This window comes from Ambystoma mexicanum, chromosome 6q (assembly GCF_040938575.1).
Source record: "Ambystoma mexicanum isolate Mex_15411 chromosome 6q, UKY_AmexF1_1, whole genome shotgun sequence".
Lineage (NCBI taxonomy): Eukaryota > Metazoa > Chordata > Amphibia > Caudata > Ambystomatidae > Ambystoma > Ambystoma mexicanum.
The window spans coordinates 390,960,805-390,978,147 of record NC_090937.1 but is presented as its reverse complement, the minus strand read 5'-3'; the positions used below and the strand labels follow the sequence as shown (position 1 = coordinate 390,978,147).

Sequence of the window (17,343 nt, the reverse complement as noted above, 5' to 3'; positions counted from 1 at the left end):
CCAACCTTACTCACTTTTTAGACGCAACTACATCCATTGGTTAAAGAACACGAACCACTAACACCTCTAACACCACACGGCTGCTCTCCGCGCTGCATGCTTTAAGAGAATCTGTAAATTTGTAATACTAAACTTGTATATATTTGTAATTCTTTAAATACATCTACTGCATTCTCTCCTGCCAAACTGTACACATGTTCCTTCATCGTCACACTGTAATTATGTAATGTAAAGTATAAGCATCCTGTAACCAAGCTTTGAATCACCTTGCTGCTCATGCGCCCTCATACCCTCGGGTCTGGTGCGCAATACAAATGAATAAACTAAACTAAACTAAACATAATCAGCAATGAAGCAATACATTCACACAACTATTTACAATCCAACAACGTTTGGCCAGACGGCCACCAGTCTACTTGGTCTCCAATATACGCCTCAATTCACTGCTGTTTTCTGTAATAGAAAATCATGTGTCTTGTCATGTAATGTGTTGCGCACAGACAGTGCAACATCTGGCATGTTGTCGACCTCCGGAGGAGGAGAGGCAAGATGCAGAAAAACTGCTGAGTGCAGTCTGCAGACTGGAGGAACCTGCGTCTTGTCTAATGGTATGTTTTTTAGGTAAGTTGAATTGAGGGAAACTGGGGTATGTGCAGCCACGTGCGGTACTACTACTGCCTTAACGGTGCTAGGGAAGGGCGTTATGCTGCCCCAGTCCATACAATTAAACAGACAACAAAAATAAATTCTTGTTGAGAATAGTGCAGTCTATAGATCAAAATACGTAATACATTAATTTCCGTGGCTGCTGCAGGGGGGTCCAGCCAGTTCTTTGAACTCAAAATGATCGATGGATTTCATAATTATTACAGCAGATGCCCTGTAAATGGCATAGTCAACTAAAAGGCCTGAATTGACATATTTTGGCGAGTACGTGTAAGAGCTGAAAGGGGGCTGGTGGATGAGGGAATGTGATCCATGGACACCTGTGAGAGAGTCAGACCTCCCTTCATTTGTCTGAGCCAAATAAAGTGTCATTTAAAAAACTTAAACACTTTTCAACTGCGCTGCAATGTAAAGAAACACAGAAATTAAGTATTTGTCTTAAATTAACACCCAAGTCCAATACTGAGTGTCTAACAGATTCTTTAGCGGTTTTGGTTTTTCCAAAAGTAATATGACATATTTTTCTTCCAATACTGGGTATTAAGCGCGTTGTAAATAACCTATCATATCATATGAAAACGCAAACTGATGAAAACATTATTATGATCATTGCCTATGTCACTTACATTGTGGGAACCCATTTTAAAAGTTTATTAATGTGAGCAACCATTCACATATTTATTGAAAGGTGGGCGTTTGTTTTGATTACGTGATGCCAGTTAATTTCCACATTTTTGTTTATTTGAAAGAAAAGCCAGGCATATGGTATTATTTTGTACCGAGTGGGTAATCACTTTTGAAATAATTTGTTTCATATTCGAGTACCAATATTATTGCAAAACAGTGTTTTTTTTGTCCCGCATAGTGCGACTGCTCTGTCTGAGAAACAGAGAAGTATTGGCTCCATGTGACTGCCAATGGCCACATGGGTAATAACATATTATATTATATTTATAACGCGCCTATACACAAGTGTTTCAAGGCGAGACGAGGCACGGGAGGGGAAACAAAAGGGAGGACAAGAAAGCGATTTTACTATGCCTAGCGTCATTGGGATCCAGCAAATGCAGGGGGGTAGAGGAGGTAACAGGGTGGTGGCCGTTTAGAGGCACCTGTGACATGTGAAATATGTTCAGGTCGTGTCCCTGTTGTTTCCATGAGATAAATTACTACGATGCAATTTACTTTGTGCAAATTACTTTGCCAACACTTCGAAATATGTATCTAATTGGGGATAAGGGGTAAAAGAGGGCTGGGTAGGAGTTTGGGGGCGCAGATGGCAGTGAAGGGGAGGAAGGACATGGGAGAACTCCCCCGGCCCCCAAAAGATTTTGAAGTGTTTTGGTGAAGTAATTTCAACGAAGTAAATTTAATCGCAGTAATTGACTTCGTTGAAATGACATGCAAGCGTTCAGGCTATTGGCAGTCCCTCCATGTGGACATTTTCCTTTCACCAAAGTCATGTACTTGTGACAAGTTGGGTGGATGGTCAGAACCTCCCATGCATGTGTCACCATGCACAGTTGGCCTCTCAATTTCCTGTGTGTGATTGCAACAGTAAATCTGTGTCACCCCACATTCAGAATTAGTCACACGTTGGTGTCTGTCTCATGGTGGTGGATTCTACAGAGGGTGTGGGTGCATCTTCTTCTGGGTCATCTTCCTCATCCTCGATGACACCCTGCTCATCTACTGGCAACAGAACTCCCCTCTGTGTGGCAACGTTATATAGGATTCAGCACACCTATATGAGGCTGTACCCCTGCCAGGTGCATATAAGAATATTTATTTGGTAACATGGTCATACCTACTAGCTGCATGAAGTAATGTATCAAACTGGCTCCAAAAAAAGTGGCCCACTTAGACCAAAAAAACAAGGCCACACTTGCATCCCTCTCTTAAAGGGAAAGCAAGCATGCCCCCCCCGCACCCTTCCCCCACACACAAAGAACGCACCCATCTCAGACAAGAACTTAACCAAATAATGGCTGAAAAGGAGGGCACACCAGTGCTCGCATCCTGCCGGGATGCCTGCCTGGCACTGCCTTTCTGTGTCTGAGCAGCCCCGGGAAGGCGGGCAGGGACACCAGCACTCACTGAGGGGAACAGACAGTGCAGCAAGAATTCACTCCTCAGCCGACTAGATACAAGACTCGCGAAGCAGTCTGCACACTGTCACTGATAGAACACACCGGGGAAACAAGTGGGCACCTGTAATTCACAGGGGAAGCAAAACGGACCTTGAATTCTCTGGAGAAATGCGTAGCACACTAGAACTCACTGGAAAATGAGACCGCAACAAACCCAAGAGCATGATTTTTTGGTATACACGCATTTCGTCAAATGATTTTACATCGTGGGACTTTTCATCGCCAACACTCATCGCCAAAAACTTCCTTTTTTTTACTTTCTTATGGGGGGGATGTTTGGTGCGGTTTGGTGTATGATAAGGGGGTTTTGGGGGGCGAAGCCCCCCATAAATAAAAAAAAGAATTAAACCAAAAAAAAAAAAAAAAAGGAGGAGTTTTTGCCGATGAAAGGGTGGCGATGAAAAGTCCCACGATGTAAAATCATTCGGCGAAATAACGTAGAACCGTTTTTTTCCTGCTTACGATCATCACAAGACATTCTATCTCGGTGTCCTTGGTCACTTGACAAAATCTTTGTGCCTAAAAGCTTGTGTACAGTGTAGAGATATTTGACCAGACCATAGCCACCTGATGTGCTATGGTCAAACATTGACTTCATTGTGCCACAATTAATGCTTTGTTGGAATGTGTCTATCTTCCCATCTCCCTGGCATGCTGTTCAAGATGTTTGTTTGCATGTATGAGGTTAACGAGTGCTCAGACAATGGGATGTCCTGTGAGTGCGCTGCTTTCCCTATTCTGCCAACCTCTGATTCTGAAGCCTGAAAAGTAGATGCACACAGGCTTACCATGCAGCCAAATTTACACCAGACCTGCAGATGAACTTAACTGGTCTGCTGTTAAATCTCAGTTACCAGTTTAATGGTATCCATTACAGAATAATTGCTCATTTTACTATAGCTGATATGATAGCTCAGTTGGTTGAGCGCTTGCTGCTGTGATGTGTGTGTAATCTGCAGGTTACAGCTTCAAATCCCAGCAAGGCCATCTCAGCCTTTCATCCTTCTGAGGTTGATAAATGATTAACAACACAGGTTGGGTGATATTGTATACATATTTGTTTTTATAAAAAAGAGCTTAAGCATGCTATACAATAACATATCATTTGGCCTTGGACGTCTGCTTGCATTCACAGTAATTTGACAATATGGATCTATACACACATATATTAATGATACATATGGTGATCCATTCTTGTATGAAATGTATATCACATTAGTGAACTCATAACCATATTTTTCATAGTGTACTTAGGAACAATGCTACAACCTCTCCCTAAACCTCATTCCGGTTTCCCTACTTCCCCCTTCCTATCCAACCATCGTCATCCTAACCCTCCTTCCCTGTTGGGGTTGCGGAGCTCTGTATAAGCATCAACTTGCAGCAGGTCCCAACACCGCAGTGGGTGTGGTTGTTTCATGCCACTCCTGCGCCTCAGAGCTGTGGACGGACCCTGTCACAGAACTGTATGCAAAGTTATGATATTTTATGAGTTGTGTTGTAATGTAAGACACATGAACCCTCAATATGTAGCATTTTCTGTAAAGTCGTGAATGGACGCGATTCACGGATGATGCTTTGAGGGCCACTTTTTTTGAGGCACGGGATGGGACACTTTTTTGAGGCGAGGGGTGGGCCACTTTTTTGGGGTGTCCGGGCCTATTTCTTGTCCCAGTCCGACACTGCGAGGTTTGTACCAAAGGTGAAATTGTACTATCACTTGTAGTCTTAATTGTATGTAGTGGTCCGTAAGGGTACTACATATGATTCTGCCTAACACTCTCCAGCGGTAAAAAGCCAACTCAATTCTATACACATACACAATACACATACACATACACAGGACAGCACACCATTTCTTCCTCACCAAGTGTACATTATCATTTTAGCCACTGACTAGTGTAAATTGTGCACACCAACTATAAGCAGTAGTACCATTAACAGCACCATTAACAGCAAGTTCTCAAGTTAACCAACAGTGTCAAGTAGGAGGGATGAAAACGTAACAAAAATTCTGCTGCACTGAAATGCTTCTCTTGCAAAAACAATTTTTAATGGCATAGCTTAAAAAAGCATAATTTATCTGCAGTCTGGTCAAGGTTGGGCCAAATGATACCACTGTCACCAAGGACCGTGGGCATTTTCTGTACCTAGCAGTTGAGGAGATTTTTTGGGAAACCACATCAGGTCACCATCAAAGTCAATCAAAAGAAGGGTGGGGGGAAAAAAAGAGTCAGATGGACCAGTCTATTGTGCAGGTCGGGCAAGGTAGTTATCTCTCTCTCCAATCCAACACACGGCCATCATTTTGGACATGTATGAGAATAGTGTTAATATACCTCACAGACAATGAATAAGATGGGTTGGGGAGGATCCAGCAAGAAACATGAAATTGTGTTTAAAATAGTTTTTACATTACGCAATATGCGATTAAACTGCAAGTCAGTCAGGCGCACAACGACCATTCGGCAGATCGGGCGTTAAGACCCCACAGCAGAAATACTGGGCCATACTGACTTCACCTCGCTCACCTACACAGCCGTCAGCAAACAAGACAGCACAGAGATGTAAACGGTGCCTGGGGCTGCACTGCTAACAAAAATCCAGCAATTATTTTTCTAAAGCATTTCACTTTCAGCAACTGAGCTTTCCATATGCATATAATAGAAATCTTGATGCGGAGTCAGCATTTCCATGTAATTGGAGGAGTGCTTGAAACGGTGTGAGGGGACATGAGACAACTATCTACACAGTTTCAGATTCTGTTTTAAAAGTGATTATACTGCTGATGGACACGCACAGTGAACTAGCAGTGGCAAAGCCAACCACACACACGCACCACCTCCAAACTACTGCACTACCATGCTGACAAGTTCCAATAGAATTGTGCATTTTGTCCCGCAATCCCATCACGTTTGGAGACAGTGTCAGTGGCCTGATGTGCTTTAAATTGTACAATTTGCTACTAACTTGACACTAGCTCCCACAAACATGCCTTGGTGGAGAATTCCCCACACAAGTAAGTTCACCCCTACCCCAAGTCTCTGATGTTAGCCCGTCTCCCAATATCTTAGTTTTAGTCTTGATACGCTCCGATGTCAGTTGCAGTGTAACTGTTTGCAAAACTGTCATAACGTGTTTTAAAAAAAACTAACAATATACGTGTTTATGGTGGACTCAAAGCGGTAGCACTGACACTGCTACAAAACGCGTTGTGGTATCTGTTGTCAGCAGCAACATCTCCACGCAACAGAATGCAAAATTGCGGCCCGAAGCTTTGCAAAATTCAAACGAAATAATTCGGCCATGCTCCTTCGTATCTCAGGCCATGCCCATTTCGTCACACGTATCCAACTTAAAACATTGCTTATGATACATTACAGTAATCAGTAGTGGACTGGCCTACAATGAGAATTTGAGATTTCGGGTGGGCTTCTGCACCATGGGACTGTTTAATGTGAGTAAACGGTTTCATGCTGCTCTTGTGCACTCTCTCCCAGTCAGCAAACTATATTCCTTCCATCTCTCCTCATCCCTCACATCCCTTTGAAGAAACAAACGGATCACATCTTCCAGTACGCTTTTCCTCATTTCACAATTGCACCATTCAAGTTTATTGTCACGATTAACTACATTTTAATCTCTGTATACTGATAAATGTGCTTTACAGTACACTATTTGGACGCATCTTTACAAATTTCTTTGGGCGGAGAACCCCGCAAACACTACTTAGGGTTGGTCTTGCTCGCCAAATTCGCTGACATTGTGCAATTTGGGGGCCACTTCCAGAGCCACTTTTCATTCCCAATCTACCGCTGAAGGGAGTATCATGCCACCGAGCGGGTGCAAAATACAAATTCAATTTGCCTAGTCAGCAAAAGAACCTTCCGCTAGTCCAGGAGAAGGCACAGATATTCAACATATAGAATTATACATATCGTTGTCCAACTGTCAATAAGTCTCACGCAGTTTACTTTTCGGTATAATGATGCTTATACGGCGACGTATAACACTGTGAAGTCTGTAGCATTAACAGGGACTATTTTATTTACCAAGTCACTTGCTTTGCACCAATTTTATAAAATAAAGTAAGGTAGATAAAAAATTGTGGCTAAATCAGTCTCGGATGCGGAAACTTTGCATGTGAGGGCATGATAAATATTCCAATTTTGTAGCCGGGGTCTCCAAGAGACTGACTAGGAGGATCAAGTGTGTGTCTTTGCGTATCCTTTACAGTAAAGGATACTTGTCATTATCTGTCAGTGTCTTTGTGTCTACCCTGTCACTATCCACTTTATCGTCCCGGCTCTCACCGTTGCTGGGGTGCTCAGAGCCCTGTGACGCCCCGGGACGGTGGTCCGCAGCTTCGGGAGGGCTGGACATTGCTGCAGGCTCTGTTGCCTCCCCACGGTCCGCTGTCACTAACGGAACCGAACTCTACAGAGCCTAAGCCGGTGTATGGAGCGCGAGATCAGCTGATCCCGCGAGAGCGACAACAACTGTCCGATCTTGGGCAAAGGGAGCGGAGCCCAAATGGGAGCGTTAAGCCGTACGGAGCGCCCTCTACAGTCAGAGGAGAGCAACGCATTCTCGAGAGGGACTTGCTTTTTACAGCTGTCTGCTCCAAACGGCAGTAATTGACCCCACCAAACCCCACGGCCATCCGTAGTTTAATTGTTTTATGTAATATTCTCTAATATGGTGCAGCATTAAAGGACCAGGGACAGATTGAATGTATTGCTATTTTTTTTATTTTTTTTGTTATGTTTAAAATTGATCAGACCTTATGTTTATGCATACATAGATGCCAACACTGAATTTTCCAACAGGCTTGCATAGGGGTTAGAATTATTTTATTTATTTTTATTTTATTTATTTTTATTTTTGTAATGCGCCACGTGCCCGGGGGCCTCAGGGCGCACACAGAGAACAAAAGACAAACAAAAGGACAAGGCAGAAGAAACAAGGGACCAAGAGCAAGTTATTCCAGGTTGAAGAAGTGAGTTTTTATGGCCTGTTTGAACACAGTGTAGCTTTGGATCTTCCGTATCCAAGCTGGTAGTGCGTTCCAAAGAAGGGGTCCCTGTACATCAAGGGTGGTAGCCCCAAATTTAGCTGTCCTAAATCTGGGGTGTTTGAGGACGACCGCTGTGGATGAGCGAAGGTGAGCGAAGGTTCCTCTCATTAGACCTAATGCGTTCAGACAAATATGTGGGGTTGCTAAGGCTCAGGCATTTGTGCGTCGTGGTCAACACCTTGTGTGTAATGCAATGTTTTACTGGGAGCCAGTGAAGTTTCTTCCTAAAGGTGGTGATGTGGGTGCGGCGAGATTGGTTGAATATAGTGCGCACAGCATTGTTCTGGGCCACCTGCAAAGATTGAACGTTAGTAGCTGTGGTACCAGATAGAGGACTATTGAAATAGTCTAATCGAGAATTTATCAGTGCTGAAGAGAGGAGAGCACAGTTTTTTTCTGTGATAAATGGGCGGATATATCCTATTCGCTTGTTAATCAGTCCGCAGCTAGACCTAATGCTAGAGAGTTGAGACTTCATGGATAGCTCTTCATCCAGAACCACTCATAGGCTCTTCACTTTCTTTTGGACAGCAATCCGCAATAGGAAAGCTGGCATAGTTAGAGTCAAGTTTAGTCCAAGTGCTTTTGGAGGACACTATTAGGAGCTCAGTCTTTTTATCATTCAAAGCCAATGAATTACAGGCCATCCAGTCCTGTATGGCTTTATATATGTTATTAATGGTTCCAGTATCATTGCTATATGAACCACTCAGTTGTATCACTACCTGCGTGTCGTCAGAGTAATTCGTATATTGAACTCCCAGTTTACTCAAAAGATCAAGAAGGGGGCGAATATATAGGTTAAAAAGCAGAGGCGACAGACAGGAGCCCCGTGGAACTCCACAAGTCTGAGAGATGAGGGAGGATTGATTGTTGCCTACACATACCCTTACCATTCTAGGGCCTAAAAAGGAGGCTATCCATCTGGATGCTGTCGTGGAACAGTTGGCGACCTCTCCGAGCCTAGACACAAGTAAGCTGTGATCAACCAGGTCAAAGGCTGCGGAGAGGTCAAATAGCATGAGCAGAGCAGCTTGGTTTTTGTCTGCTATACCAGCCAGGGTCGATTTAAGATCGAGCATGGCCGTCTCGGTCCCGTGACAAGCTCTATAACCCGACTGCCAGGTGCTGAGGATTTTATGTTCCTCGACGTGAGCCTTTAATTGCAGATATGCAAGTTTGCCTAATATCTTGAGGATAAAAGGCACATTTGTTATGGGCTTATAGTTGTCATTATTAGTGGGATCCAGGTTTTTTTTTTAATAAAGGCGTTATCCATGCAGATTTTAGCAGGTCCGGTAATAGACCTTCATCAAAGGATAGATTTATCAGTTTGGTAATCCATGGAACCAAGATGTCAGTGGACTCCTTAAAGATACTTGTAGGACAGTCATCAGCAGGACAAGAGGTGGCCTTGAGATCTTGTATGACTTTGGAGACTTCTTTTTCAGTATAGTGAGTAAAGGAAAATAGAGGGATTGTGCTATCCACTTTGTTAGGTGAGATTATTCCAGAAGGAGTTGGCACCGGTGCTACCTTGCCAAGGGCTTTCTTGATTTTTTCTTTATGTGAGTCAATTTTGGCTAAGAATGCATCATGGATGTTCTGACACCACTTATCATCTTTGATGATGTTATTAGCTGTTGGAGGCTGGTCTTGAAACTCTGCTAGAATTTTAAATAGCTTGCCAGCATTGGATTGTGCATTCACGATCCTGTTGTTATAGTGTGTGGCTTTAGCCACAATAACATGTTTTTATAGGTTGTTATGGATTTTGTGTAGTCGGCTAAGGTGTTGTCGTTCAGATCCTTCCCCCAAGCTCTTTCGAGAGCTCTTTTTGTTTGTCTAGCGTTGATAATGTCATCAGAGAACCAAGTGTTCTTTAAGGTTTCTGTCTTAATGGCCTTCATTTTCATAGGGGCAAGGTCGTTGACTGCTTCTTTTATATTGAGTAGCAAGTGGTTGGCTAGTTCAGATGGGTCATCAAAGCTAGATATGGGTTGAAGCTTGGATGACAACTGTGTGGTTAATTTAGAGGCTGTTAGGTTTTTTAGATTGCGGGTCATCTTTTGTATGCGCTGACGTGTGTTAAGTTTGAGGGGACTAGAAGGCAATGTAATTTTTGCCTGAATGAGAGAGTGGTCTGACCATATGCATGGAGTGACCAAAATGTCAGAGATGTTTGTGTTTTGTGATATGAGGAAGTCGAGGGTGTGCCAACTTTTTTGCGTGGCAGAGTTAATCCATTGAGTAAGACCAAAAGAGGTAATAGTGTCCATGAGGCTGGTGCCTACTTTGTCACGTTGGTCATTAGCCCAGTGGTTGAAGTCACCCATAATAATGACAGGGCACTTGGTGGCGCAGATTTGAGCTAGCAAATCGCTGAGCTGCTCTTCAAAGAGAGGCATTTCTCTGGGTGGTCGGTAAATCGTAAGTCTGTTAAGAGTTGTGTGTGGGGAAGTTTTTCTTTTTACGCATATTGATTCACATCCATCTGGGGAACTATGAGAGGTTTCGTGGCATTCGAGTGGGACTTGCACATCAGTGCAACTACGCCACCCTTGCCTTGTAAGCGGTCAGCTCTGAAGAGAGTATAATCGTTGGGTGTAGAGAGTGTAGCTTGGGTGGGCAGGTTTGAATTAAGCCAGGTTTCGGTTATTCAAAGGAAATCTGGTTTGTGGTCATTGACTAGGTCAGCGATTTCAACACCATGTTTATGTAACGAGCCTGTGTTGAGTAAAGAGAGGGATAATACCAGCACCTTTCATATTGTTGTTGAGCGTTGTTTTGTCCAGGCGCATAATGACAGCCGGAAGAAAGTGTGTATAAAACTTACTTGGGGTGAATATTTTATATATCCTCCTTTTGGGAGGAAGAAATTAAAAAATAGCAATATTTGCTATTCAAAAACCGGGAGTCCCTGGTGTAGAGTAAATGACTTCACAGGAAGTCCTGCGGCAGCCTCACAGGATTCCAAGAGGCGGGGAAAAGCAGTAAGAGCCCGGTAAGAGTCATTAAAAGCACGACTGGACTGCGAGAATACAGCAGCCCAATGCTCCTACTCCAGGTCACAACTCTGCATAGACTTACCAGTTCACACAACACACATGTGATTCCTGCTGGGACTTTACATACTCATGCTTCGAATGCATAGATAGCACTAATGAGACTAGATGCTGACACTGTGTGTGAAAATAGAATAAATACCTGTGACCACATCATCACGCCTGCGTGTGCTCCTTATTCAGACCACAACATAATTGGCAACAAGGATCCAAGTGTGACTCACGCAGACATGCCAACATTCCGACTCAACTGGGAGGGAGATTTAATCGGAGAAATCCGGAGTGGCACATTTTCCCATAGAGATGCATCGGGGCTAGGAGTATTTTAGGCGGGAGAACGTGAAAAATAGCAATATTTTTTCACGAAAAGTCGGGAGTCTCCCGCCTAAATAGGGAGGGTTGGCATGTATGCCCACGTATTCCACAATGCAAGGAGCAACACCATTGCTGCCGTTTCTACAAGTCCCAGGCGAGTCGGCCATTCCATGGCTCCAATGGGAATCTTTATTTTCAAATGTACTTAGAGGTGATGGGTGGAACAGGCTACCCAGAAGCACTTAAAAACGCCATGTTGCTCAATGCGCTGGGGGTAGAAGGACAAAGAATGTTTGCAGGCCTTAATCCAGGAGCCCTTACAGGAGAAGGCAATGATGCCTATCAAGAAGCAAAGCAAAGAATTGCCGGGAGGTTTTCCTGCAAAGAAAACACCGTGCTACACAGAATTAGTAGACGATTACGTGGTCAAGTTCAGAGAGTTAGCGGCACTGTGCGCTTTTGGAGCAACGTCAGAAAAAAGAATCTGTGACATGTTCATTGTGCACACGAATAACAGAAAGGTACAAGATAAGTTTGTACTTGAGAAGGAGCTACAACTGGACAAAGCCATCCAAATTGCGAAAGCAGTGGAGGAGACGTCCTGCAGGTGCAAGGAGTGGGTAGTAACTTCGCAGTCACCAGAAATTCAGTGGGTACAATCCCGAGGCAGAGGAAAAAAAGAGGCAGCGCGATGCCAAAGAGGATGCAGCAGGGAGACGGGAACTGCTCAAGTGCCACAGGCTTGCCAGCACCAGTCATCTAGCCAAAAGCAGAGAATGTCCAGCAATGAATAAAGAATGTCCGAAATGTAGAAGGTATGGACATTTTGCATCAGTGTGCACCTGGAAAAGGAGAAAGACTGTAGTGGCAATCCAGAGTGAAGAGGGCAGAGATGAGGCTTTCTCTGACGAAGAAGCATGCACCACAGTTCTTATGGTTAACAGCCTCACGACTCAGAGAGAATATCCCCATTGAACCATTAAAGTCGCCGGTCATGAAACGAGGGTAATGGCGGACTCGGGTTCAGGCCTTACTATACCACCATTGAATCTATGGGCTACATTGACCCACTGAACAGAACCAAGCTGTATTTGCTTTGAAACAGCAAATGGTTGCGCTGGCTCCTGTGAGCACCATGGCCTTAAAACTGTGTTTTGCAGCAACAAAAAGATGCCTGCACCGTCTTGCCAAGCATACATTGGGCAGGATGGAACAAGGGGACACACTGAGGGAGCGTGCCAGTGTGTTCTGACATATACAGATGGAATAAAGTGAAAAGGCAGCACTGCTTTACTGAAAGCCCAAAATCCCCATTAAAAAGGAAACTTTTTCACCTTTAAAAATGCTGCTCTGGAGCTATTTCCATCTGTTTTTCCTTAAACCACTGTGATTAATAAGACCCTGCCATGCCCAGTATATCTGATTGTGCTTCAGCAAAACCAGGCATGATTTCTGAATGACAGGCCCGGTCAAATCAACTCTGAGAAAAATCAACAAGGAACTCCACTTTAACCCGCACAGGAAAACGCGTTCATTTTCTTTACAATGTATCAAAGCTCAGTAGTTCAAAGAAACTCCAGCTATCTGAGCCATGGCAATTTTAATTCATCTGTGCTTCAAATAAAACGCCTGCATACAAGGAAACAACTGTAGCTGCAAGACAGTGTGGGAATCCAGAGGGAGATGCAAAACCGAATTTACAAAAAAGAAATGCCAGCTTTTCACCACACATGTAAAATGGGCTTTGCAAACTCAAGGAGAGGAAGGCCTGTGTTAAAAGTAAACTGTTCAATGAGAGCCTGCCATTATCTAGCAATGTGAAGGTGTTTGTTGCTGGGGAAAAATACACAAATTGGTTATTTTATTCAACTGGCTTGTTTAATTCAGGACCAAATATAGGAAAGTAAAACAGTTATACGATATTGACTGGATTTTGCAAGTTCCAAAAGAAAAATAGGTTTCTGCTTGGGGGGGAAGCTACCAAACAGGAGCACCTCTCTCGGCAGATACTAACACCCCAGTGATAATTATTAGGTTGGACAGAATCTAGTCTAGGCTGAACCCACTGACAATGGGATTTCCAGGACAAGGAAGTGTGAAATGGGGGGGGTAATAAACCTTCAATCCAGATGGGAAACCCCCACCTTACTCTGTCAGAAATGACAGTTGGTGGCAGCTGAGGAAAGAAAAAAGAAATGGCCCAGTGACAGACAAAGGACTGCCATTTGCTTCCAAAGACTTTTTGTGAATAAAAATGTAAAGACTTTTATCCCTGCAGCAAGACTTTGTAAAAATGTCAAATTTTCGCTGTTTAACAGTAATTTTTGTTGGGCTTTCATTTAATACATGGTAGAATTCACTGACCCTTTGGGAATGGAAATGGCAAAGAATCAGGGATTACAAGGTAAGTATCCATGATGCCAATGCAGATTTTTATACTTGCATCCCTTATGTTAATCCACACATGTGTATAAAGTTTTGGAATTTTAGGCCAAAGCGTTCATACTCAAAATTACCAAAAAGTGTTAGAATGGCGAAACAATGTCTCACGGTTTGCAGAGTTGGGGTGCTATGCTCTACACAAAATAGGTAACCTATGTATATAATTTGCTAAGAGATTTCAACCATATAAATGCACCGTTTGTGGCAAAATCGGATTCTGGCTAAAATAACTGTGGGAGGTTTTTGAACATTGTAAACTCACACCATAAATCTGCCCTCCTGCTTTGAAATCCAACCAGTTGAGAGCGAGGCGGAGACTAGCACCCCTGACCAATCCCATTAGTTAGAGGTGTGCCTAGCTAAGTCTGCCCAGCCATATGCTTGGATGATGTCACTGTGTATTATAAATAAGAGTCCCTGACAAGACTCTACAGTCTAGACAGACACTCTTCCTGATTTTCCTGCACCAGCATTGCGTTCCTGGTCTATTCATCCTGCTGAGTCCAGATTCCAACTACAAGGCCAAAGCATTGCCCGACTCCAGGGCCCACTGCAAAACCCAAGCAGTGCTGATCCTATTCCCAGCAAGGCCATTGATCCAGAATGAACCCACTAATCACCCATTAAAAAGGGGAAAGCTGTGGTATTCTTTTGGGAAGCATCCTGAACCAGTCTGGCTTGCTGCCCACTAACTGCATACCCGCTGCAATCCTGCCATCCAGCTGTCCTTTAGTATCCAGTGACCAGAATTGCCATTCTGTTGTCGTTGCCATCCAGTGATCAGAACGGCCCAGCTGTTTTCTTTTGTCAGGCGCGCAGCCGTGTGATGACCAGAACCTGTGGACGGTCCAAAAATCCCAAAACTAAAAGTGGACTGCGAGTATAATCCCTACCCGATAGAAACCCATAACCTATCTTGTCTTGCCTTTGTCCTTATCCTTATCCCACTCTCTAAGCCATCCTATCCTTATCCTGATAACTTGTTAAAAACGGTTAGAATTATCTGTGCACCCGGCCCGTGACTTTCTAAATTGCTAGCGCCATCTCTTTTCAATTTTGTCTTGTGTAATCCTAAGCCATTAGTCATATTTCGAGTGGTCGGACTGGTATCCGTCAGGGTTGGGCACTGGAGTGACAGGGTTGAATTTGCGAATCAACCTTGGATCTTACTGTGTCCATCTTTGGTGGTCTAGTCTGAATACTCTAGTTTAGAGTAAAACTGTTCTTGTCACAACTAATTTCCTTTCCTATTTCACGGCTTCATTTTACTCAAAGCGCACCTTTTTATATCTTGCAAACCTCATCCAGTTTCAGAGCTAGAGACCTATTTTCAACTCTAGAGTGTCCCTGGGATATATATCTATCCCCCAACCCAAGAATTGCAGGAATTGAGAAGAAATGCAACTTTTACACGTATCATTTGGCTGCAATCTGTTCTAAAATTTCCACTCATTTTCGAATTGTATGCCTTTTGCTGATCTATTGCCTTGTGATTGCCAGTGATATAACCTACATGCTATTGTGATAAAACATATGTATATTATAATTTTACCACACATTAATTAATTATTTGCCATTTCTGGGTGCTATTTCAGCCCTTTGTTGAGGGTTTTTGCCTCTTATTCTGTGAGGGAAGGTTGGATTTTTATTCTGTCTTCTGCCTATTATTCCTGATGACCTGCTATGTCTTCTTATCCATTCAGTGTTCGTGGGTTGAGGGAACACTGCAGGGGGAAATCCTAACTTGGGTGCTATCTTTCCTAAATCAAAAAGTGCTCCTATTCCCTGGTGTTTTGTATATGTTCCACTAGAAGGTTACACCAAATGCATTGCTTACATTCTTATTGTAATTCTCACTCCATTGGTGATTGCTGCCCCATTTAACAATGGTATGATTTATTTTGAATTTTAAAATAAATAAATAAATATTTCATTTTACCAACCAGCCTGGTTCATGGTCCATTGTGACTCGGGGTATTTGAAAAGGGGGTGTGATATGAGTTGTGTACCATCTCAAATGGAATCTGCATAAAAGCATCTCAGTTGTGCGCTACATACTAGACCGAGACCAAAGTGTGTGTCGCCTGATTGAAATCCTTAACAAACCTGTACAAAAGCATGGTGGGGAAAGAAAGAGTGGAGGCATACAAGATAAGCCTCACCCTCATGGTTTATGGAGGTGCAAATGTGGAATCTCTTAGGTACCTCAGGGGGACAGTGGAGTTCAAGGGAAGAGTCACAAAAACCAAGGAGTACTTTGCAGAAAATGGGCCACCGGTATTAGGATGAGATGACCAGACCAAATTGAAAATTAGGCTGGACCCCAGCGTGGAGAGACAAGTTTTGTCCATAAACAAAAGTGGGACGTCAATTACCAAAGAAGAGTTTCCAGAATTATTTTCAGACACGCCCAGCCGAATTAAGAACTATGTACACAAAATAAGGTTGAAGCAAGGAGCTGTACCAGTCAAGCACAGGGTGATACCTGTCTCACCACAGGAGAAACTCAACAAGATGCTAGAAGAAGGAACCATAGAGACGGTGTTGTCATCAGAATGGCTCAGCCCAGTGGCACTCATAAAGAAACAGAACACCGGGGACTTACATGTCTGCATCGACCTCTGCACTCTAAATCTTGAGGTTGTGGCAGATAGTTATCCCTTAACGAGTATAAATGAACTGATTTTGCTGATGAAGGAGGCAAAAGTCTTTTCAAAATTAGATATGGGAGACGCCTGCCACCAGATCAACTTACATCTGGAGTCCAGACCCCTCACTGCATTCATAACACCATTTGGAACTTGTCAGTTCACCAGAATGCCCTTCGGGTTGTCCTCTGCGGCCTCCGCGTTCCAACGCATGATGGACTCCCTGTTGAAGAATATTGGGAAGGTTTTGTACTTTGAAGGTGACATTTTAATTTATGCAGAGGACAAAGAGACACATGACACAGCTCTCTGCAAAGTGTTGGCAAAGTTGCAAGATACAGGCATGCGGCTACGCTATAATAAGTGTATGCTACAGGCTGTCGAAGTAGGGTACCTCGGATGCACCATATCCGAGGCAGGTATCAGCCCAAAGAAAGATCTGCTGCAAGCCATTGTGAAGTCACCTCCCCCCCCAAAAGTGAAGAAAAGTTGAGAACGTTTCTAGGATTATCCGAATATTACGTGAAATGTATGCCAAATTTTTCAGAGACTACGGCACCCATGAGAGAATTGCTCAAGAAAGGTGCGGAGTACCATTGGAGTTCATAACAATCCAAGTCATTTGAAGAAGTCAAAGAGGGCATCATGCATGCGCCCTGCTTGCAACCATTCAATCCTCAATGGAAAACCATGATCACCACTGACGCCAGCGTGTATGGAATAGGAGCGACACTCACACAGAAGAAAGGTGATGAAGAACACATTGTTGCATTTGCGCCTAAAGCACTGTTGCAAGCGGAAAATAATTACTCCACCATAGAAAAGGAGACATTGGCATGTGTGTGTGGGCCATAGATTACTTTCGCACATACGTCTGGGGCACACAATGTTCACTCGTTACAGACCACAAACCCCTAGTGCACCTACTGAGCCCGGGAGGGACCCGTACATCAACATCCTGGCTTGCTTGCATCGCAGCA

General features: G+C 43.6%; 1 protein-coding gene across 2 annotated transcripts in view; it reads right to left on the bottom strand.

Annotated features, from left to right (window-relative positions):
- The window catches only part of SEC24B (SEC24 homolog B, COPII coat complex component), a 2,214,138-nt gene extending 2,206,840 nt beyond the window's left edge, over positions 1 to 7,298 (bottom strand). For both annotated transcript variants that reach the window (XM_069630875.1, XM_069630876.1), the window contains exon 1: positions 7,130 to 7,298. In XM_069630875.1, coding sequence (XP_069486976.1) covers positions 7,130 to 7,199 — 70 coding nt within the window. In that variant the 5' untranslated portion in view covers positions 7,200 to 7,298. The remainder of the gene's footprint in view (positions 1 to 7,129) is intronic.
- Between the last annotated feature and the right edge of the window lie 10,045 nt (positions 7,299 to 17,343).